The sequence below is a fragment of the Haemaphysalis longicornis genome, unplaced genomic scaffold (assembly GCF_048455015.1).
Source record: "Haemaphysalis longicornis isolate Haplotype H1 unplaced genomic scaffold, Haemaphysalis longicornis Haplotype H1 scaffold_7, whole genome shotgun sequence".
Classification (NCBI taxonomy): domain Eukaryota; kingdom Metazoa; phylum Arthropoda; class Arachnida; order Ixodida; family Ixodidae; genus Haemaphysalis; species Haemaphysalis longicornis.
In genome coordinates, this window is record NW_027526422.1 from 91,961,206 (window position 1) to 91,985,605 (window position 24,400).

General features: G+C 45.7%; 1 protein-coding gene across 3 annotated transcripts in view; it reads left to right on the forward strand.

Annotated features, from left to right (window-relative positions):
- The window catches only part of LOC144146097 (aromatic-L-amino-acid decarboxylase-like), a 173,436-nt gene that overhangs the window by 110,441 nt on the left and 38,595 nt on the right, over window positions 1-24,400 (forward strand). For all 3 annotated transcript variants that reach the window (XM_077678037.1, XM_077678039.1, XM_077678038.1), the window contains 5 exons: window positions 18,242-18,621; window positions 19,112-19,225; window positions 21,411-21,462; window positions 21,697-21,767; window positions 24,203-24,337. In XM_077678037.1, the coding sequence (XP_077534163.1) occupies window positions 18,242-18,621; window positions 19,112-19,225; window positions 21,411-21,462; window positions 21,697-21,767; window positions 24,203-24,337 (752 nt within the window). The remainder of the gene's footprint in view (window positions 1-18,241; window positions 18,622-19,111; window positions 19,226-21,410; window positions 21,463-21,696; window positions 21,768-24,202; window positions 24,338-24,400) is intronic.

The following is a 24,400-nucleotide window of genomic DNA, read 5'->3' on the forward strand; positions in this document are numbered from 1 at the left end:
AAGGCTGACAACCGCCTCACTACATCGTTGAAGAACGACGGGAATATAAGAAGTTCGTTAGCTGATAGCTTCCGAGCTGTTTAAGACGTCACCAAGTATAAGTGGCAACATTCACGGCTGCTTTGTCGCTGAACTGTAAATATGAAAGACGGGAACTTCCACAAGAATAATTCGCAGGAAAGCAGAAACACCATGCGTCGCAGAGATATCTGAACGTCCGAGCTTCTCACAAAGAATAGACGAGTCGAATGGAGGTGTCACGTGTACTAACACTGCAAACAAGCAAATGCTTGAAGCCTTTCATGATGATGGCGCAACACATCTCTACTTCCCCTTCTAGACCTCCAGATGTTGTTTTGAAAAATAGCTAATCGATTGCGAGCGCCCAAAACGCAGAAACATAAAGGAAGGGTTGTGGCCATAACTGCCTTGCCTTGAAGCTTGACACGCGTAGTAAACTTCCATTCAAATTACACAAAATAAGAATGATTCATGTCGTTTCTGTGCTTATACCGGATGTGATCGTGTGAAAAGTTCCACACAAAATCGTTATTTTGGCCATTACATGGTAGTTGTGCAATTTTCTCGCAGCAGTTAACTCAAGCCGACAGATGTCTGACACAAGTTCATATCAAGTATAGTGAGGTGGAACACGCTGTGAAATATTTAATGGGTTCATTCGAAGAAAATAGCGTAATAATAGTATCTTTATAAGCTGGATTGCTATATCAGTGGTAAATTTATCTTGTGTTTAGAGCGCTTGATTCTTTCCGATTTCGATGCTACTTCGTGCAATTTAACACCATAAAAATTAAACCAGACTAAGACACAAACGACAGAAGTGCACAACTGAATGTTTTATTGCTGCGTTTCAGTAGAAACAGCTTCACAGCCACAAACAACGCCAGAAAAAAAAAAAAAACAGGCGGGCAACAGAGAATGACTACATCAACTGGACATTCAAACATCAGGAACTAAAGCTCTTTTAAGGCAGGAAAAGGATGTTTACACATTTTTTTGCCAAGCTTTGCAACTCAGACTAAGTCACCTAAGTCTAAGTTACCTCCTGTGGGAGCAGGTCCTCAATCTTTTATTCAGTTCGCCCTTTCCAAGTCTGTCACCGCACCCAAACTGTGAACAATAGAAGCCAATGTAGCCATTTGCAGTTTTTGGACGCATAATACTTGTACTCGTTCCAACGTCTTTGTGGAAACGGAGAGTTAGGGCGAAGCGTTGCATTACATCAGCGTACACATGGTGCAAATTGGCATCATCGTATTACAGATAGCACAAATTGGTTTGGCGTTTTTAAATCAACCACAATTTCCTTTTTGCGTTCCGTTAAGTTACGTTAACAGTGATTCGTATCCCGTTCAGCAGAGGTGCTGACATAGGGAATACATACGTACGGACAACTGCTTTCTTTTTACGTTTTGCCTATCTTAAGCTTCAATATACGATAACAAAACTTTTAGTAGGCTTTCAGCTACACAGCACATTAGGCTGATACGTTGCCTACAACAGGCGCTTCCCTATTTTATTAAACCTCTACCATAGAGCGAAATGAAAATATCTGGACTGATTTTGAGGAATGCGTTTTTTTGCAATCCCTCTGCTAAATAATTTTGGCTTTGGTGATTAATGAGGTAATAAGTAAGGCAGAGGGGACATGGAAAAAAATTTGCAGTTCTCGTAATAATTTTGATAAACTGACTCGCCCCTGATTTCTCTAATTCGTCATGTCAACCGCTGAGATAATAAGCAGGACTGAAGTTGCTTGATTCATCTTATCAGTAATGTTTTAAAGATGATATTCCTTTCTGGTCTAAGTAAACTTAAACATTTTCGTCTGTCTGTCTGTCTGTCTGTCTGTCTGTCTGTCTGTCTGTCTGTCTGTCTGTCTGTCTGTCTGTCTGTCTGTCTGTCTGTCTGTCTGTCGATTGAGCCGCCTGGCTAGAAATGGAAAGAATACTTGGACAAGTATACATAGGCAAGATTGTTTTAAGCGGCTGTAAAAGATCCTACATATCAACGCTGTTTACTAAAATACATTAGGCAAATTTAAAGCAATACACATTGCTGACAGTAGCGCCGTTCTTTAAACTATTGTACGGGTTTTGCGAAAACAAATAAAAACGCAGTCAAAATCGTCACAAAATACAGGCGAGACAAAAAATGAAAATAATGTCTCCTCAAGCTGTTCTAAGCATCGTGAAAAGAAAAGGTACTAACAAGTGGAACGAGAGCTGTGCTTGAAAGATTGAAAAATAGAGCGTGACTTGGACAACGCCAGTAAAGAAGGACGACGGGACAAGCGCTCGCTTGTCGCGTCGCCCTTTTTTACTGTCGTTGTCCAACTCGCGCTCTATCTTTTAATCATAATGCACCAACTTGCCCAACAGCTTTGTGTGAGAGCTGCGCGAACGCGGGAAAATTCAATCTCATTTAAAAAACCCTGGTTGGTCCATTGTGGGACGAGGAAGAGGGGACGAGAACAGCGTGAGGAGAAGAGAGAAAACGATGTTACAAGGCAGAGGCGACAGAAGAGTACCGCCTTTCGACGACATCATCATCGTCATCATCATCAGCAGCAGTCTATGTACGCCCACTACAGTGCAAAGGCATCTCCCATTAATCTCCAATTATCCCGGTCCTGTGCTAAGTGCGACCAATTTATCCCCGCAAACTTCTTCATCTCATCTGCCCCTCTAACTTTCTGCCGCCAACTGCAACGCTTGCCTTCTCTAGGGATCCACTCTGTTACCCTGAATGACCAACGGTTATCTTGCCTTCGCGTTACAAGCCCTGCCCATGTCTATTTCTTCTTCTTAATTTCTGCTACTGTGTACTTAACACGCGTCTGTTCATTCACCCACTCCGCTCTCTTCTTGTCCCTTAATGTTACACCTATCATCTTCCGTTCCATTGCTCGCTGAGTCGTCCTCAATTTAAGTTGAACCCTCTTAGTGAGCCTCAAAGTTTCTGCCCCGTAGGTTAGTACCGGTAAGATGCAGCTGTCATACACTTTCTTCTTCAGGGACAATGGTAGGCTGCCATTCATTATCTTAGAATGCCTGCCGTATGCACTCCACCCAATTTTTATCTTTCTAATTATCTCTGTCTCATGGTTGGGATCCGGGGTCACAACTTGGCCTGAGTAGATATATTCGCTTACCACTTCCACTGCCTCGCCACCTATCTCAAACCGCTGTGCTGTCCCGAGGTTATTGATCATTACTTGGCGGCCTGTCCTGGTCCAGGGATTCTTAGTACATATACGTGTACGATGTTTTTCTCCGTATAACTTTTAACAGCCTTTAAGACAATAACCTGATGAATTCATAACGGCAAGCGTTAGGTCTTTTTGGTACGTGGTGGGGACTAGCGACGTGGCACACAAGACGTGTACGACAGGAGAGAAAAACGCAGGGCACATGCGCTAGTCCTAGTTTTTAGTAACGTTTCCTTGTCACGCATGTCTTACGCGTTACCTTAGATGCTACCGACTGAAAACAGGGGAAATTGAATGATGCCTTTCTGATATTCTATACAGTTTTTGATTAAGAATGCAGCGCCAATAGTAAGCTCTATAGTTGGGCGAAATAGGATATTTTCCCGGATTCTCTTCACGAGGTGGTCGCTTGGCACCTTCTCTCTTTATCTTCCTTAACGAAAAAGTCCCCAATAATAAATAATGCACCAAACCACGCTAGCTGAACTTATCTCGTCTCAGGCAACACGTGAACGCCGGCCCTTGAAGAGGAGTGTAGTCTGGGCAGTGCAAGCTCGGGTCAAACAGATGGGCTGACTGAGACGACGCGTACCCGAAACGGTTTCTCCAAACAAAGCCCTTCGCCAGTAGTCTTCCTTTGTATTGCCAGAGACAGCTGAAAAGGAAAGCCGCTTTTCTTTTCCTGTTGGTTATCCCCTACAAGTGCTCTTGCCTGGTCATCGATAAGACGATAACGGCCGCTGTAGAACTGAGACGATCGCTGCGCACGCCACATAGAAACCTGCTGAAGAGTCCCTTCCGTTTCCCTCTTGTCAGCTCTAGGAGTGTACACATTACATCATTATCACTGTAGAAACTGAGCACATGTAAATAAAACCTTTCATCGTACTCTGAGAGAGGTCTCACAGTATGTTAAGTGCATCCGTAATTGAAAATGGCGAAAAGAAATCAAACTGATACTTCTAAGAGCCTGTAGATATAAGCAATCCCCACGGGAAATCCTCGCAAACCGATGACAGATTTTATTTTGGTGGTGGTACCACCAAAAAAATCTGTATGGTGTTACCACCAAAGCGGCATCATTAATTTGGTAAACTAGCAGAGGCTGTAGCACACATTTGTAACAGTGAGTAAGTCTAGTAGGAAGATGATGTGGGCGAGTGAACGTGCTTTGCACAGGAAAACTTGTTTTGCACAAGTTTTGGCTTTGGCGTGCAAATTCAGTACTTTTAAACTTTCATGCTGCTTAAACTACCGCCCCTTGTATTTGTAAAACGCTATACAGAGGGAAACTGCATAACATACCTTGAAAAGAGGCAGGATAACAGTGCTTACCTAACTATGGCATAGCAAGCTACTTGGAAATAATAGTTGTGGCTTACCAAGTGTATTTAAATGAACTGATGTTAATTGCGAAGACCTGTTTCACAGGTTTTGACCAACCTATCAAACTTTTGCTAATATTGAATTGCGAGGATCAAGCAGGTATATGATGTGTAGAAAAATTTAACTGCATTGAGCCCTAATATCAGCGTTGAAAGAAATGACGCACACATTATAAATTGCATATAACGACCGACACATGATCGTTAGCGTCACTGTCACTTCGTTTATAGCATTATGCATTTCCTCACGTACAAAAGGCCTTAGTCACTTAGTACACCAGCCCAGCATCACAAGATGGTAGTGGCCTAGTGTGTGCGTTCAGTATCTAGCCTCGAAAGCTCCTCCACTGACTGAACCCTGGGTAACCTTTTCTGCATCACTTATTATCATAGGGGTGCACAAGGGGAAGCGGGGGGGGGGGGGGGGGTAAGGGGCCCATTGCCTTGGCGCAACATTTGGGATGACTGACTTGTTAAACTGCCCCTGGCTTTACAATTTTTGCTGACAAGACTCCGGCTGGACTGTCTCTGATCTATTTTTGCTAGCACAAATCTTGAAGGTTCGAAAATATGTTTAATGTTCAATATTTCGTGGAAGGTTCGCGTGCAACCCACATACTGTAACACCGGTTATCTTCCGAGCACCAAGCACCGAGCACCAAATTGAAAAATTTGTCAACTATTGAAGCATGCGAACATTTCACATTTTAAGAGTAAAACTGCGCTTGAATCGTTTGCTATAGTATACGCTCTCCTGCAACCGGCAGCTGCTGAGTTCTGCGCCCATCGTGGCTGTGGAAGGCAATACGTAATTCGTGTGCCTTGGTGGCGCCGAGAACCTACCGGTACAAGCGTCTGTCGGCCTGGCGTTCGGCCCTTGGGCAGGACGACAAGGCTTTGAAAGTTGGCGTGACATGTACGCGAGTCCGTCTCTGTTGAATGGGGCAGTTGTAAAATGTAAGTCTTTGCTTAATGAAAAGGTAACTCATAAGGGTTCCGGCTGTGGGGAGGGGGGAGCGCTCTGATGGGAAATTTTGCTCTTTTCATAAGGTACCAAGGGCAGTCATATTCATGAGGTCACAAACATTACCTGCGTAGCGGGAATGGTTCTCCCGGTGGCTCATTGAAAAACATGAAGGCTGGCCGCTGATTCCACGAGTTTCTGCTATGACGTCGCTTGTAGCACAGCGGAATTTTTTTTCATGACGTGGGGAGCGGCTGTTCAGAATACACGGCTTGGGAACAAAAAAACTATCCTTATTCTCGTCACTTACGGACTATCTGTATGAACCTAAAAGAAAAGAAAACGGCCACATAAGCAAGTCTTCCCCATTTCCTTAACATTTAAGAAGTGATATGCACAACACCGTTTTTCTTTGAATGACATCTTTGAAAGCACCTGCACTTTGCACAAACTCGTATTGAGGTTTAAATTTTATTTTTATTCGCTGCTCCGGTTCCAATGGAATTTTAAATAGAGGGGAGCATTTGTCAATCAGTAAAACGTGTTTATGCTGAGTGTACAAACATCTTAAAAATAAAATTTTGGTTTTTGCAGTAGACAAATTACAAATAACTGGGATTGCTACAGGAGCGACAAATTTTCAAGAATGGCCACAGTCTGACCGGCTGGCACCTCTATAGGAGTTAGGTAAAAGATAATATGCTCCTCTGGACGTACAGCTGTGAAAATTTGTGGTATGCAAGGTCTTTAGAAGCCCTCTTGAAGCATCTCGTCGAAGAGTCCTTAAGCCTTGCGGTATGAGCACATCTTGGCGGCGGTCACTCTCTGTGGGCGCATTTAATGGAAAAAGTCGTCTTTGGTAGAGGCACAATTAAGGGAACCCTACTAAAATTTATGTATGATATCACTAACGTCGTTTCAAGAACCCGACCTAGGCAAAGCTCGGCTTGAATTTTCCATCTCAGCGGGTTAACGCCGACATTACCCGTCATTACGCAAGGCGTGCGCAATGCGCAATGCGCGTGGAGAGCAACAGATAGTTCGTGGGATGTGCAGTTTGCGCCATTAAAGAATGCGGGTAACTTTGCCGCATTGTGTTTGGACCTCCGGGTAAGGCCTTTCACTACATGTAATGACACCTATTAGGAAATTATAGCAGCCCTCTGCCCCGAACGTGCTCTGTATATTGCAGAAATGTTTTGCCAAATATTTCGTGGGTGAATCAGCCTGGTCTTCTCCAACCAAGATTGAAAGCGATAAATGCCATCTCATCCACTGGTACATCCAAACTCGACAGTTCCCGCTGTTTCCGCGCTTGCAAGAAAACTACATCTTAGTCAGCTTCCACGAAATGATGAAAGAAAGTGACTAAAAATACGACCGAACTTGAGTAGACATCCCCGTTAATTTTCCCCTCGATATACACATGCAGCCGATTGACATTTACATGTTCGAGTTGCTCCTGTACCGGAAGCCGCTCGGCACCCCAGCGCAAGCAGATCCCTCGAGACCGGGCTTTTCCTTTCTCTCCGGTCTACCGCCGGCTTGACGACCGTGCGCCTTTGTGGAAGACGCGTTTTGGCAACGTCGCTGATGGCTTACTACTGGGTCATTCTCCCGCTCTCTTCAACGGTCGCCGTATGGAGAGGCATAACTTGTTGTCCGGCCGACTCCTGGCATTAGTCCTGGCGCCGTTGCCGTCTGCTCGCTTGGGGGGCCTTTTCCCTCTCTCTTTTTAAGGACGCGGGGGTTCCTCTTCTTTACCTCGTCGGGGGACGCTCTCAGTGTACGCTTCTTTTGAAAATAAACAGTCTTGTCTTGAAACTGCAAACCAGCTCCACGTCTGCTTTCTCGCCTCCTTCAGCAGCCGACATTCCGGGCTGCTACACTCCGAAATGCTCCCCGGTGGCATGAGCCGAGTGGTTAATTAGGCTGAAGCCGAAACACGCAACGCTCCATCACACCCCAGCGCACCTGGGATGAAATAAAGTGTTGTTATTATGAGTCTTATTGTGAGCCTATCAAGGGTTGACGCGCTGATTGGGCCTAGGCTGCGCCTGAAAATGCGTTAAGAGAATTGCTTGGCATGGGGACGTTTTTCTCAGCCATTTATTATTTGTTTGATTTTATTTGCAGTATGCTGCGGTCATGATGGCCTTGCAGGTGGTGTACTCATAGCAGCGATACATATACCAATACATATAATAATACATTTCAGTATATATAAACAGCAAGAGGAAAAAGCAACGAACAAAAGAAACAAAAAGATAGTCTAGATTAAAAAAATGACAAACGATAAAGAAAATGACAAACAAAACACAAACACCAACATTCCAAAAGATGACAAAATACAAGCGTAAAAGAAATGTGACAGGAGCAACCAGTGGTTTACTTCATTTCTAAATCAGTAAGTAGCGCACTTTCAAAAACATTTTTTAGATTCTGATGCAACGTTCTTTTCAGGCAGTGAATTCCCATAAGTAATGGTTCGTGAAAAAAGATGAGTTCGTGAAAAAGTTATTGTGCGTTTGATAGGGAAGTAGTTTATGTGCAAGCCGATTTCTCCGTGTGCCTGACAAAAGTGGCTGAATATATGGGCGCGTATTCGCACTGAGATCGTTGTAATAAAAAAATAAAGATGTAAGTATCTCTATTTTCCTGCTTTGCTCTAAGCTTGGAATATTTTTTACCAGCATCGTGGCTGACGATGAATCTGCTATCTCACATTATAAGACGAACTCCCCGCCTCTTTACCATTTGAGCCTACGCTTATTTTGTTGATAGTGCGGATTCTAAATATAAGCTCGCGGATTGAATTTTAGGCAAAACAAATGTTTTGTAAACAAGAAACTTTGCATCGGATGGCGTTTTCAGATTTGTCACCCAGTAAGCCGAGATTCCAAATAGCTGCAGTAAAAATGTTTTCGGTTTGCGAGGATTACGTAAGGTTTGTTAGCGATTGTCAATCCCAAATGTTTCTATTCTGGGGTCTCTGACACGATGTCGTTATTAATTTTATAGGCGAATAAAAATGTTTATATTTTATTGCTTACGCGAAGCACACAGTTTTCATGGAATTCAGGGACATTGATCATGTTGTGCATTGTAAATGAATTCTCGCTGGACTGCTGTTTATTAAAACTTGCTCGTTCTGGCACGTCACCTTTTTTTAAAATCAGGCAATAATCACCAAACAACCTAATTGGAACATCAGCTCACACAGCAGTTGCAATATCGTTGACATACATGAGAAAAATAATGGGTCCCAAGACACTTCCGTGAGGTACGCCAGACGTAACTGGCAAACACTTGGACCAGTACCCATCGACATCCATAAACTGAGTTTGGTAGGACAAGTACTGTTTTATCCAATTAATAAAAAAATATTGAAGGCTGAACCTGTGGAGTTTGTTCATGAGTTCACTGAAATCCATAAAAAACTAAATAAAACTTTCCCGCAGAATCACGGCTTAAAAAAGTATCATGAATAACACACTGAACTTTTTTACATTCTCGTTAGCGGAAAAGGGTCTAAAAATCTTGTCGTATGGCACACAGCTTTAAAAGGTATTTTGACTAAAAAACGTCTAAGCATAAAAAAGGGCGAGCTAGTGAACACCCTAAACTAAGGGTGTAAGGTTGCTTAAAACCCTAAAAAAGGGTGCGAGCAGCGCAGTTACGCGTGACAATGTGGATCAGTTGGGCGCGCAGCATGACATACAGACACCTTCAGCACGCACAAGTCACACTTGGACACAAATGAATTGAGCAAGAAAACCAACGGTATGCATGGGGAGAGCGGGTTCACATACCTTAGAAATGCATCTGCTCTTCTTGCGTTTATAGCCAGCATAGGAAAGTCCTCCAGTCGGTGGGCTTGTCCCAAAAATAAGATATTTTAGTGCTAATTTTTGAATTATTTATTTTAATATGAGTGTATACAATTAAGCATGCGGATTTGCAAAGACTTCTTAATTGTGATGTGGTTGTTACGTCCAATCAGTTCTAAATTTTATTAAATGCCGAACGCCTATTTCACACCCTTTCAACACCCACCAAGGCGGGTGTTCATTATGTCAACATCCTTTTTGCCACATTGGTGTAAAGCTACAAATGAGTGTGTTCGAAACTAAGAAAAAACGGCGTCAGGGACCTCCAACTAAGAAAAGGGTGTAAAAGACCTCCAAACTTGGAGGTATTTTCTACCCGTTTAGAACGGTGGCTTTGGACATTTTCTACAAGCGGGGGGATGTTTTGTACCGCACGGGGTTTAAAACAATATGAATTGGCATAAACTATTACCGGAAGAACTGCTGAAGATTGAGCTCGGTTCGGTGGCGTTAGCAAAAATATACCAAGAAGATAACTGCGCCGCCTGTACAGGTGCACCACCGCAGCTAGGTTATTATAACAATAAAGCCGGCTTTTGCGCCTGCTAAAGTGTGAGCACAAGCAGCGCAGGCGTATGCGCACCTTTTACTATGCCATATTAAATGTGATAGACTCTTAGGGCTACTAAAACGCAAAAAAGTGGCGTAGATTGCACTAGCGATGCGGGACTGGAGAAACAGCGCAGCTGGGGGTCGACCTAACTTGTTTCCCCCTTGGATCAGCGGTCAGTGGAGAGGGAGGGACACACACGCTGGAACAACCTTGTAAAATCCCACTAAACTTCGCCCCACCCCTCAGCACTTAGGTTTGCCTAGCAAGAACATTACAAAACCAAACAAAACTTTGCAAAGCCTAGTAAAACCTAGCAAAACTTAGCAGCACCGGAAGAAGCCAGGCCGGCCCCGAGCTCCGCTGTTTTTTTTTTGAGATTGAAGACTTATTTTAAACCCTTTCAACACCCTACAGAGAGCCGAGGGTGTTAAAGTCAGTCAACACCCTTCTTGCCCCACGAAAAGGGGTTTACGCTACAAATTACGGTGTTGGAACTTAAGAAAAAGAACGTAATGTCTTCCCAACACCCTTATTGTACTTATACTCCACCTTTTTCACGCGATAAGTGTGTAAAAAGTTTAGTGTAAGTAGTTGTAAGCTGTGTGGTTGTCAAAATGTTTTTGAGAAATCCATGCTGGTGATTTGACAGCAATTTATTACGTTCAAGGAAATCGGCCATGAAATGTACTAGGATGTGTTCAAGTATTTCGCAGCAGGATGAAGTCAGGGATACTGGGCGGTTGTTTTCTTTTTGTAAGCGGCCTCCTTTTTGGTGAACTGTAACTGCTCGGGCGACACGCGAACAATCTGGGATGATAGCCAGTTTATACCGGAACGAAAAATCGCAGTGAGAATATATGACACCGGCTCGGAATACCGGCGCCAAAAAGCATATCCGGTCCGCCTGATGATCTTTCTTTCAAGTTCAATAACAAAGAAAAGACACCTTCAACGGATATAAAGTTATCATCAAATATGGAAAGTACAAATGACTGCATGGCGCTTTCAGCCGGGGAGAATACAAAATGGAAGTGTTCATTTAACACTTCAGCTGCATCCCTTGACTCTGTTAAAAGCACGTCCTCATTTTTTTAATTTTGTCTATTTGTTTAGATTCTGAGCTGAGAAAGCGGCAGAACTTCTGGCTATTTGTTTTAATAGCACTGCGCAACCTAACCTCGAAATATTTGCTTTTGGCACATGAGAACGCACGGTGTAATTCTTCTCTGCGTTGATTCAGTGTTTTAGTTTTGGTCACTTTTTTTTCTTCACCCGTTTAATCCTGTGCTTAAAATATATAATGTTCCTATCAACCAAGGTGTTCCGGTGATATGACTTAATATGCCTCGTAGGAACAAAATTGTCAATGCATTTTTGAACAGTTATTTAAAACTTATTCCACTAACCAATAACATCATGGTTTCGGAAGTCATCTACTATCTCCCACAGTTCGTCGAGAATCGCGTTATTATGTGCCTGATTAAAATTTTTGAGAGTTTGGTTCTTCAGCCGAGTCTTTACGCAGTTATTTAGGGTGCAAGAATAACGAACTAACTTTTGGTCGGATATACCGTCTTCTACACGAACGACATAATCAGCAATACTTCTGCTGTCAAATACGATGTCCAATATTGCGCCCTCTTCAGATTCACGGGTGGTTTCATGAACGAATTGAACTGAGTCCCCTGTCAGCATTATATTTTGTAATGTATTGTCGAGCAGGTTAGATGTGGTGCTGTATGAGATGGGGGGCTTGTATGAGACGCCAACAGACGCAGATGTCTGGCAGAAAATTAGAAAGCTGGATTTGGTTAAGAAAAAATAAACTCAGGAAGTTTTTTAAGGGAGCACGGATGTGTAAAAGCAAGTTGCCCTGCATCAGTAAGTGCGAGTGTTTTCAATGCAAATATACCACTCGCAGCAGTAGCAGCAGTTGCTTATCAACACAGAAACTACCAAAAGCGGGAAAGCAGCTATCGACGCCCGGTACACTCTTCCTCCCGACAAGTTGCGACACCACCAATCTTAAATACTTGGTGTAACTGGACTCGTGGAGCTTCTCGAAGCGTTTTTGTTAAACAAACCCTGAGTCAGGGACATGCAAGCTTAAATAAATGTATGCGGAAACTTTTTGCGGAGCATGAGCTTTTTTAAAGATAGTCTGCAGGTTCAGGTTCAGGTGTAAAGTGGGAAGCCTCACCACAGGCGGAAGGTTTTTATTGCGTAGCATCCATTAGCGGGTACCTCCACCGCAAGGGCCGTATAACGCCCTGTATTGCCACAAAAATTCATAATTCGACGAACTAACAAATATAATTGTTATAATAACGCAAATGACGATAGCTCATTGAATGGAACTTTGACAATCCAAGAAAGACAAAAGTAGGAAAAATCTATAAGAATGAACTCATAAAATCGAAAATATGCATCTTATATACATCTCCTCCTAAAACACGAAGGCTAAATCAATAACGCCTTCAAAAGAACATAGGAAATCCGAATAAAAATCGCGAAAACCGACCAACCCTGCACTACGCCTTGCATCTGCGGAAAAATGCATAACTGGCTCAGTAAAGACACCCCATGGCTACAAAGGTGTACATTTTCATCAAAGGCCAAAAGAAAAAAAAGGAAACTTAACAACACTAGGATTTAACGTATTCGGCCATAGCCAAGTCGGGCTGTAAAGAAATGACAGTGTAGACAAGCGGCCTAAAAATGGTACCAATTAGTACACAATCCTCGGAATTTATTTCTGCAGATTTTTCAATTTCAACTGTGTTAAAAAATTCCACCTTTTGAAAAAACAAGAGATCCTACCTTACCTACTCAGTACTCGCACAAATATGTATACATACATGTGTATAGAACAACCAGCATCAAAAGTCGGAGATTATTAGCGCAATCAGCTACGCCACCAAAGGAAGTGGTGGTAGCGCACTTCTTTTTTTCTGGACAATCGCGTGTATATTTTTACGCCACCCAGAGGGCAGCACCTCCTGCGAAAGCTTTGGCAGGGACGGCATAAATAGGCGGCGTTTGAAGGCAGACTTAGTTTGGCCTTGAAAATATCAAAATGGCTAAGGAAGACTTTTTTTTATTTGCTTTTAATCTTTGCGACGAAACTGAATGCTAATGAAAGCAGGATTTCGGGAATGTGGCGACGAGCACGTAAAGTCAAGCCCCGGATCGTTTATTCAGCTTTGTGACGTCCGCTTAGAGGTTAAAAAAATCTACAAGTGAAACGGGAGAGGCAAATGTCAGCACAAATGTCTGATTTCTTTGCAAAGAACAGATACCTGACCGTCAAACAAAATCCGAGAGAACTACGAGACGCTTTATCTTTTCGTTATCAGAAAACGTTATTCAGCTTTTGGTGTCCTTTAAACATCGCATGAAACACTCCGTAATACAGCTTTTTAGTATTAGTCGCAAGGTTAATGAAATCGCCCCCCCCCCCAAAAAAAAAAAAACAGAAAAAGAAGAAACTGCACTGGCGCGCAAGTTCTGCCGATCAGCTTTCCGCTTGGCGGATTATTTATGCAAAGTATACGAGTGCCTGCCGCTAGGCGAGAGCATTTGCAGACTGCCTCTTCCAAGGCGAACCACTGAAAGATACGATTGTATTGGGAGCGAGGCCGATGATCCCGGAAACCTTGCCCCAGATTGGAGATTAAACAGCTTTCCCCTCTTATGTGTGCCCCGTAATCGCCATGCCCCGCAATAACAAGATAATAGAGACTATTGCAGCTACACAATAGCGCTCACTGGTACAGTGAATAATCTGTACGTACAAGGGCGACCTGTAGGCCGATAGCAGACAAATGAATACCGTCGTTAGTGCGCATATCGTTATAGAATGCAATGACGTTATATTTTATCACACACCGAACGCAGTAATTCAACTAGACCGAGTCGAATGATTGGTTTCGCGATGCCTCCCGTCTCTAAAATGAAAACGCATTTCATATTTTGATAATCGAGAAAAAATACTGACTAAAATCTCCATTTGGCATACAAACATCCGTAGTTGGAGTTGTTATAGCCATTAGCCCTAAACAAGAGCCACAGAACACAACCCGTACTAACTTTATTGTTTTAGCTTGAGATTCACGATTATCAGTTTACGACGGCGGCGTGCGTTCTTGTCGGCTGCGGAATTGACGAGTTTGTATCTCTTGTCCGCATAGCATGTGGCGTTATCCTATCTCCGCTTAATGACTTTCGAGCGAAGTGTGTCGTTTGTGTGCGAAGGTAATCTACAAGAGCAGCTCTTGATTGCGACGAGACACGATTGCGACGAGGTTGGAGGCTTCGACGCCTGGGAGATCGCAGTCGGAAACCGCAAAACTCCGTGTTACTGCGGCACGCATGTCGTTGCCCATCTGATCACTCGGAAAGACGTCACGTGTGCCCTTCGAAGTGTTTGGAAGGCGCCATCGGCAGCGTCGTGAACGTCGCTTGCATCGCGCTCGAAAATAGCCATGTGGCTCTTGTCTCGATGTATTGACGCAACACTCGAGTCCTATCTCACACCACTCGCCCTGATGTCTTTGAGATTTGGCGTTGGAGAGCTCACTGCCACTGGTCCGAGTGCGAACACGCCAAGGAGCTGACCTCGCGTGTTTTACAATCACCGGAAGTAGCGTACTGTGACTCGCACAAGGTTCGCGTCGACGTCTGGGCACTTCGAACACTTCCCTTCAAAAGATAGCTCACTTCTTACGTTGCTACCGGTCGACTGCGCCGGAACGTACGAGTAGAATGGGACCATTCATCCTAACGGCCTTTTCGCCATTTGGTTTCCTGGAATCTACAGTCCCAGGCAATCCTTTATCTTGTGTGTGGGATAACATCTCACTGGTGATTGATATCGGAAAGGATATTTATCAGTGCAATAGACTTGCCAAGCCACATATGAGAAATGAAGACACGATATTTCATTAATAGACTCCCGAATCGTCGTCACGGCATATCAGTCAGGTAACAAAAGCGGGAACATTCTGCTTAACAGGCTTAAAAGGGCCATAATGACTGCCTATGCTCTAAAAGTGATAATTATTAAGCGAAGATTTTTATGTCTCACTGTTGCTGCATGTCGCGCCGAAAACGCACTGCACGAGAGCCAACTTTCACTGATGATGGTGACTATAGCGGGTGAAGTGGAAGAAAAAAAACGCGTCCTGAGACAAGTGGGAAGGAAGTCTGTCAGTCGTTAACGTTTTAATTGAGCGTACAGTTTGTCACAAAGCAAGGCGATGACATTTTTTTAGAGCTTTACACACCGACTTCATGTACACCCGTCACAATTTTAAGAGGAATTACTCCTATTAAAAAACAAATGTGTTCGAATTTATCTTGCCGTCAGATTGTTTTCAAATTTTGAAAGCTGTTATCTTATGGTACCAAATTTTCGGCCCCTGAGCACTGAGGAGTCTTTTGAATGCGCCAAGGGGGGTGGGGGGCAGGACTCCCGTGCACAGTTAACATACAGGTCCCGGGCGACTTTACCCCTCCACCTTGTTCATCTTGAACCATTACCCCAATTTTTTTCCTATTTAGATTCCACGTCTGTTACACCCACAAAGATATCGCTTTTAGTAATGTCGAAATCATGACATGGATAATTTTAGCCCCGAGCATGACACATTGACTGACCATTTGATGTAGTTTTGGCACTCCTTGCTCTAGGCGCCTTTGTGCCACAACATACATATACACACTGAGCTGCCAGTGATTGCACTGTTTCGCACTGGATGAAGCTGCCATCCACACGCCAGCGCTGCCAGAGCTAGAGCACGCAAAAAAAAAAATCATGCACCCCTTCTTCTAACGACGACAATGGTTGAAATCGAAGGTTTCTGATGAGGGATTCCTCGGTTGTCGTCTGAGTTTCGACTTTGACTCATTGAGCTTTGACTGTGTCTCCCACGCAGTTTGTACTTTCGATCGCAGCGACTTCGAATTTTCGCGCGAAGAAAGCTTCGCGTTTAACTATCGTCGTCGTTAGACGGAGCGGTGGATGATTTTTGTGCCTAATTTGGCACATCGATACACCGCTCTCCAGATCCAAACTACTTCGACCGTGTCGAAATGGTGCACTCAGACAGACATCGGTTTCACAACGCGAGGGACCCACGTTAGATTTCGACCACGGGAAGCGTTTTAACGGCGATACTGTTTAAGCTGGTGGCGGGGCCGGCGAACGTGGGCAGAAATATTTCACCGAGCGATGGCGTCATCGCGCTACACTCGGTTACAACTCAAGAACGGCACCACCTCATGTAGTGTATCACTCCGCCAAAGCGCCGGACCCGTGACGTCAGTGCGCGCGCGTTTTGAAAGGAGTTTGCTATGAATGCGTGATATCGTCTGCCTTGTCTCACGCAGTTTGCTTGTCGTCACTGGAGTCGTTTATAAGCATATTAAGTCCAAAAAATCACGGGAACGGCTCACGCCATGTTCAAAATGTTCCCAGTAACGCCCTACTTGCGCCGCGCGGAGAAACATCCGGCTACGGTGATAAGGCACAGCGGCAACTTCCTGTGCCGTTCTTAAGTTGTCACCGAGTATGGCCGGCACCGTTCCACGGTAGCTCTGCCTCGCTGCACTCGGACGGGACTCTCGTCCCCGCCTGTCGGAGGCGCGATACAAACTGGTACGAGCACGGTTTTGGAAACGCGTAGAGGGGTGGCTCACTATATCGCTTCTTGCTGCGAGTGGTGCAGTTTTGACGGTGCAAAGATAAGAAGCGATAACGTTAAACCACTTCGTAATTAACGTCCCACACGCCAGACCACAGAAGCCGAACGGTGGCCACCGAACGAGTTCAAAACATTTGTGCAGTCGCTGGTCCCTCAGCGCCCTCCGCTACTCTTGTAGCTTCACCGCAAAGCCGGTGGGCACGCGCACGTTGTGACCGAGTGTTCATTTCTCTTTGGGAGGCCAACGACGACACCACGAAGAAAACTTGGCCGAGTCTGGAAACATAACCGCGAACAAACTTAGCGGCACCAAGGATAAGCTAGGTTGGGCCACCAGCTTCACTGTTTGCCCAGTCCTCGCACCAATAGTGCGAAGCCGCCTCAATTTGTTTTCTTTTATTTCACCCACGGTAACCATAATTGTAATAGAAATTTGGCATTTCTGCAGCGCGTTTTTTAACGCGAAATACGCCATCAGCGAGATATTAAAACTTCCCTTTATTATTGTGTAGGCTGCACCAAAACGCACTGACCAGGTATCGGTGGGGGAGAATGGAGTAATTGCTGCCAAACTTTTGTTTTTGGTTACCAGTGCTAGTCGTGCATTGGTGCCTCTTCCTCGCAATGGGTCGTGGTATCTCTAACCTTGTCAGCCACACCTAAACACCAGTCTGGAGCCGCCTTGGCGCAGGGCCATTCCTCTTAAAGTTGTATGACCGGGCATCCGTCGAAAATTTAATCTTTCATTCGAGCACGCCGGGTGGTAAAGAACGGTGTGCGCTGGAGTGCGGTGGCCACGCAAACGTGCTCAACGTATTTCTGCCATTTATCGCTCACGTGCGCAGCTGCAAGACAGAATTTCTGAGTCTCCATAACCAACATTTTCGTCTACAGTTATGCTTCCTGTCACCCTGCATGAATTAGACTCCATTCCCCGTTTTTTTTTTAATTCAACCCTGTTCATTGCACCTCTAATTCACGGAATCTGTCGAAACGGAAAACAAAGTATTGATAGAAAGTAGGCACTTCCCAGAACTTCGATGTTTTGTGGCTTATCCAAACAGCGTCTGCCTGAGTACTGCCGAAAAGGCTGCTTGCTATGTTTGCGAGAGCAGCTCAGTATTAGTTATCTGTGAGCACACGGGTATATTTGGTGCTATGGGTTCTTCCGCTTACTGGAGCTCTGGAGCAGCGTGACTGGAGCAGCGTGACCCTCTCTAACACCCAACGTTACCTCCACAATGATCGTAATCATCCACTACAACGGCTTAGCGTAAGTGAGCCACCTCTTTCATTGGATTCATCTTGCGGTCGCAGGCTTCCAGCATTCCATTGTGAACAGGCATCATCCAACAAACGGTTTAACACGTCACTCGTTCAGCGTATAGCTGCGGTAGTTCCTAAACGCGTCTTCCTTTCCCGACTGTTCCATAGGGATATAGAGAAGGGGAACTTGGAGGCGTGTACGAAGTGCTGGGCGCCGGTGCCATCTGCCCATTGTGCTCTCTCGCAGCGGCACGGAGTCGAGCGGCGGCTGCGGCGGCTCTGTCCAACGCTGCCCAGAAGGCGGACCACGAGCCGCAAGACCTGCACGCGTTCCAGGACAGCGGCGTAGCGCAGGCTCAGGAGGGCGAGTGGCCGCCGCCTCCGCCGCCGCAGTCGGCCGAGAAGCAGCAGGAGCGCTCGGTGGGCATGAACTCGGTCGAGTTCCGGCAGCGGGGGCGAGAGATGGTCGAGTACATCGCGCGCTACATGGAGACCATCCGCGAGAGGCGCGTCACGCCCCAGGTCGAGCCGGGCTACCTCAAGGAGCTGCTGCCGGACACGGCGCCCGACCTGCCCGAGGACTGGGACACCATCATAGCCGACGTGGAAAAGCACATCATGCCCGGCGTGCGTATACGTGTCATTATCGAACATCTTTAAGTAGCGAAACCTCGACAAGCACACAAGAGGGAAGTAGACAGATTATAGCGCTTGTGTGCGTGTCGTCCGTTTTGAGTTGGCGATACTTCAATATGCTCAAAAACCACTACCAACTATTCCAGTTTTTTTATTTTTTTATACGCGTCACCCGTTGCACTCACTCAGTTGTAAAGGACTATATTTGTACTTATCACTGAGTCGTACAGGTGCACTGTCTTGTTGCGGATGTTGCCTTTGGAGTACAAAGCGCGAGATTAGAGTTCCTTGGAGTTAGCGAATATTTATGTCAAGAAAAAAAGTAAAATTGGTGCCATGTTTAGGCAGACTAACGCCACACAACGTGATCTGATAGTATATACAATTCCGGCGCCATGCCTGCCAGGAAGCGTACCGTGAAGCCCAGCCTTAATGGCGGCGTTCTTCGAAGCATTTCTCGTGGCTGTGTCTGGCTGCACAGGTTACCCATTGGCAACACCCGCACTTCCACGCCTACTTCCCAGCTGGGAACGCATACCCTTCCATCCTGGCGGACATGCTCTCTGATGGCATCGGCTGCGTCGGGTTCTCCTGGGTAAGTCACGACTTAGCGTACATGGGACCCTTCATTTCACCTTTCGTGCTGCTGGGTATTTTCTCGTGCGTGAACTACTCAGCGCCAATGTCTGTGCCTTCTCTGAGTGGCCTTAAGCCGCTGCGCCTCAGGCTTGCGTCGGGTAGAGCTGCATAATGCAAAAACAAAAGATGGTGATGTGCTGGACGCACAGAAGCATGGTCTAAATCTTTCAACCACGCCGTGGGCGTATACGACTTAACACGGACTGGCATGCATCCAGGAAGCCCTCTCTGAAATGACCATAGTTTGTTACCAGTGCTCTCAAAGGGAGTGCTATATCCGTAAAGCGCACTTGCGGTGCTAACTTTTTTGGTAGTAATTTTGAATCTTACTGAGCACTTTCAAAGCCTACTTAGGTCAGCTTAAGAAGCCATAAAAAGGAAAATGGTAGCCGTGGAGATTGAAGATTAGAATCTAGCGTCATCGATTAGAGGAAAGCTCGTGTAGTTGTGGAGTTGTGCATGCGTTGTGATGCGAAGAGCGGGCTGGAGGCTGACCGACAGAGCAACCATATGTTTCCGAAGGATGGGGTGACAAGTAAAAGGAGACAGCTCTGTGTAAGGATGAAATGCGAAAATTCTGGGTGAATAATACATTTAATAAATACGGAATGGCGTACCGTCTTCCCTTACCCCGCTGAAATCTAGTATGCACTAATTAGCCCAACTTTAATCGTTTTGTAGATTTCGATGGCACGGGATAGCAGAAAATATGGTAGAGGCCTTAGTACAGCAGTGTGTCAGAAGAGACTGATGATTATAATTAACCCGGGATAGGCGCGGAGGGTGTCCCGGTGATAGGCAGCGCCTCTTCCCTGCTTGCGCCATACTCGGTTACAACCTAGGAACGCTAACAAAAGTTGCCCCTGCGCCTTACCATCGCAGCCGGCTGTTCCTCCGCCCGGCACAAATAGCGCGAGCATTTTGACAAGAATCGTTTCTTAATATTTTTGTGCTTAACGAGCTTATAAATTACTGCAGCGACCACAAACGAAATAGATTAGGAAAAGCCGACGGTGCGACGCTTTAAACGCAATATCCTTTCAAAATGCGCGCGAGCATTGACGTCACGCGTCCCTCGCTTGAGCGGAGTGACACACTACATGAGCTATTGGCATTCTTAACTTGTACCGTAGCCGGCATGGCCTCTTGGCCAGGCCCACGTGGCCAGGCCCTGCGCGTGGGCCGCCCCGTAAACGTGGGTCGACACGTGTCCACGGCAGGTACCTACGCACGTATCACTTTCCGTCTGGCTTGACTGGAGGTGTGGCCAGGCACCTCGGCTGGCTGCTGGCTGTTTGAGTGACTTCCCTCATTCATTTGCTACGATGGCCTTGTAATTTTAGATGCTCGGCTTTGCAGAGAGGTTGAACTTGATGACAAACTAAAAGATGGCCACCGCACCCCTGTTTGCAAGAGAGGTATTCATTCAATACGTATTGACGCCCTGGGTAACTGCTTTTCTAACAGGAGCCTTCGCGGTTATTTGCAGAAGGACAGGTTAAGTAAGCATGGCCTCATATTTGGCAGGTAACGCCATTAGGTACTATTATTTTTTTGCTCCCAACCCAGCGCTAGCAACCCGCTCGTAGAGCATTGCGGCTTTTCATCAGGACCGACCAATCGATTCAGAGCTATAGTGGGTCACGGTTCTTTCAGACGATAGGCGACTGCCGAGTCCTGGAGCCTGATGCTCGAGGTACACGCGAAATCCAATACTGCTTGTTTTCACAGTGAAGTATCAAGTGCAGCCGTATCATTCTAAATGTCCGCTGCTTATCCACAAACCCGGAAGCAGTCGAAACGAAGGCTGGAAGATCTTAAAGACATCACCGTGTCTTGTTATCACACGGCTGAGCCCAACAAGACGACCAGGGGCAGCCGCAAAAGATGGAATTCCCCGATTCAGTGCTACGACAACGATGTTCTTTGAATGTGGATTTGCCGACAAATTTCTTGATTGATAGAAACGAGCCACCTCTCCAGCCAACGCCAACTCGAAATAGTGCAACTGACGTTGCTCATATTACTGCGCATGCGCAAACCCACGACTCGTGCCGCCGCGTGCCACGTACGGAACGATGAGGGTGAGACCTGGTGTCTGCAATATTTCCAACTGACGCCGACATTTATTTTCGTTGCAGGCAGCCAGCCCGGCTTGCACAGAACTGGAGGTGATCATGCTGGATTGGATTGGTGCGTTGCCGCCTTCATTAAGCCTTTCTCAAAGCTATCTGGCCCATTTCATATCACACAAATTTTCATGCGGTAACGATGGGCGACTTATAGATAAACCTTCTTGTAATAATGTAATGCGTTATTTGTGATTAGTTTCAGCAATGAATCTGTTGAATTTACGTGACACGACATTACTGCACGAGGACACCGCTTCGACACATCTTCATGTTCGCGGTATTTCATTCCTTGCAGGCAAAATGATAAATCTTCCTGAAGAGTTCCTGTGCATGTCGGAACACAGCAAAGGCGGAGGCGTGATCCAGGTGAGCGATCGCCAAACGTCGACAATGAGCGACAATTCCGAGAAAGGTTTAACCCAATCTGGCTTGGTTGTTCTTTTGCGCACCTGTCTTATACTTAAATACTTGTGCCTAATTTCAAGGTTGCGTAAAAGTAAAGGTTGATTGATTGATTGATTGATTGTGGGGTTTAACGCGCCGACGCAACGCAGGCGATGAGGCGCGCCGTAGTGGAGGACTCCGGATTAATTTTGACCACCTGGGGATCTTTAACGTGCGCCGAAATCTCGTACACACGGGCGTTTTTGCTTTTCGCCTCCATCAGAAAAGCGGCCGCCGCGGCCGGGAATCGAACCCGCGACCTTGTGCTCAGCAGCGCAACGCCTTAGCCACTGAGCCACCTCGGCGGGTAAAGTAAAGGGAGTTTCTAGCAGGCTACCACACCCACCTTCCCGAAATTTTCATTCAGGAGTGGGATGGGGGGAGGCGGAACGGAAATAGACGAAGCTAGTAACTTCACCTATCAATAGATAGTGACTACAGATAAATATTTCATCTCGCAAACAACGCACCAACAGCATGCAGCTTCAATGTGGGATCTCACCAGGACGATCAGCCATTCTGCAATTTCAATGGCGGAAGTTATGCAGAATATGGCGTCACCCGAAGTTTTTTTTCTTTTTAATTTTAATAAATGTCTTGCATTGGCTTGCGTGATTCCTTTTTTATTTTTGGTTGTTTAATGCTATTCACTTCCATGTGTTTTTTTCGTTTACTATATTGGCGACCCCTTTTCTGTGAAGCTAACTTCTGTGAAGCAAGCTAACTTTTCTGTGAAGCAAGCTTTCCTCCTTGCTAAGTTGCTAACCTCGATGATCCATTGCTGCTGCGGTTTAATTAAGAGATCTAGATAACTCACAAGCATTGAATCATGCAATGTGCTTCATTTTTGGCGCCAAAACCAGATCGAAATTAACAAAACAGTTTGATTACTTTGTACAAGTAGTTGTACGTAATACAATTACTTTTACAAACCAGTGATTTGTAATCTAATTTCATTAGTTCCGAGCAGTTTCGAGGGAAATAACTAGTGACGTAATTAATTACTTCTAAAAGTAATTTTACTATCCATCGGTAATCGCTTGGCCTTTGTAAGCTGGCTTGGCCACATTTCTGGTTGCACAGTGAATCCTATTTATGAAGAAAAATTCCATGCGAACGGTGCTTGATAACAGCGACGCGTAATCGTCGGCGGCGTGGCGATACTAATGCAGCGTCCGACGAGCGTGCCCCTGAGACTGCGCGTCAGTGACGCGCGAGAACCGACGATGCATATTGTGAGTCGAGGAATGCCACAAGGCGCCTTCGGCGCCATGGTTCCAACTTGCAAGAGCCCAAGGGCGCGTATGCCAGGTTCCAAAGAGACTTTCTCGATCATCATTTCGACTTCAGCTGCCATGAGTGCGGCTGACTGGTTCGATAACGACCTGACCACAGATACGAAAGTCCGGCCCTGACTCGCCGCCGGACAACCATCTTCGCTTGAGAACCACCTTCACTGAGCAAAATGGCCGGAGTTTTTTACGGCGAAGCTGTTTAGCAAACCGTAATTTTTCGGGCCCGCAGTTCAAAATACCAAGAAATTGTCGTGCGCGCGCACGTGAGTACGGGCCTCGCGGCGACCGCTAGGCAGTTAGTAAAACAAAGAAATTGCCGAGCGCTTGTGTGTGCGTGCCACGCGACAACAGCCCAGCGTACCGGACGGATGTTTGTCAAGCCAAGCATACCCACTTAGGGAGATTGGCAAAAAAAAAAATTAACTCCGGCGTTCACCATAATCGTGGCAACGCTTGCTCGGAACGAGAAAGACACGTCATAGCGTACGCCCATCAAAGGTTATGTCCAATAATTATCACTTCCAAAACCACGAAAAGAGCTCACACTTATAGAAACAATGATGGAGTGAAGGTCGTTGCGGCAGCGAAGAAGAACCAAATCGGCTGCAAGCGTGGACTTAAACCGTCGGCATGGGCGTGAAGGTTGTGTACGGCTTCGCGACTATCACGATGGTTTAAATCCACCGCTTCTACCCTCGCTACTTTCGAGTCTTACGCGTCAGTGTGAGCTTCCTCAATTTTTTCTTAATAGAGTCATTTATTGTTGCTGCACTGTGTATATAGATGGCTGATCTATCTGTACAAAGCGAATCACACAGCTACAAACCGGATGAATTTATAGAGTGCCTGTTAATTGCAAACAGACTGGTCCACTAGCGGAGGAAGGCTTAACAGTTTAAAGTACAACTCAAAGACGTGCTGTCAGTAAATCTGCATTTTGAATGAATAATAATGAGTATAAAGCGAGGGCCCGTGAACTGAGAGACTCCGTTCGGTACCTGAGGTGTTGGAATCGTGCCGTTTTTGCCTTCACACACACAGCGCGCCCTCTTTTGTCCACAGTCCAGCGCCAGCGAGTGCATCCTGAACAACATGCTGGCGGCCAGGTACGCCACCCTCAAGCAACTCCAGCAAGAGCAACCGTTTGTGGAGGAGGGGGTGCTGTTATCCAAGCTCATAGCTTACTGCTCCAAGGAGGTACGTGTTTCCACGCCGTTTTAGCCTCGACACGAGCACCATGAAACTGAGCATTACAACGCA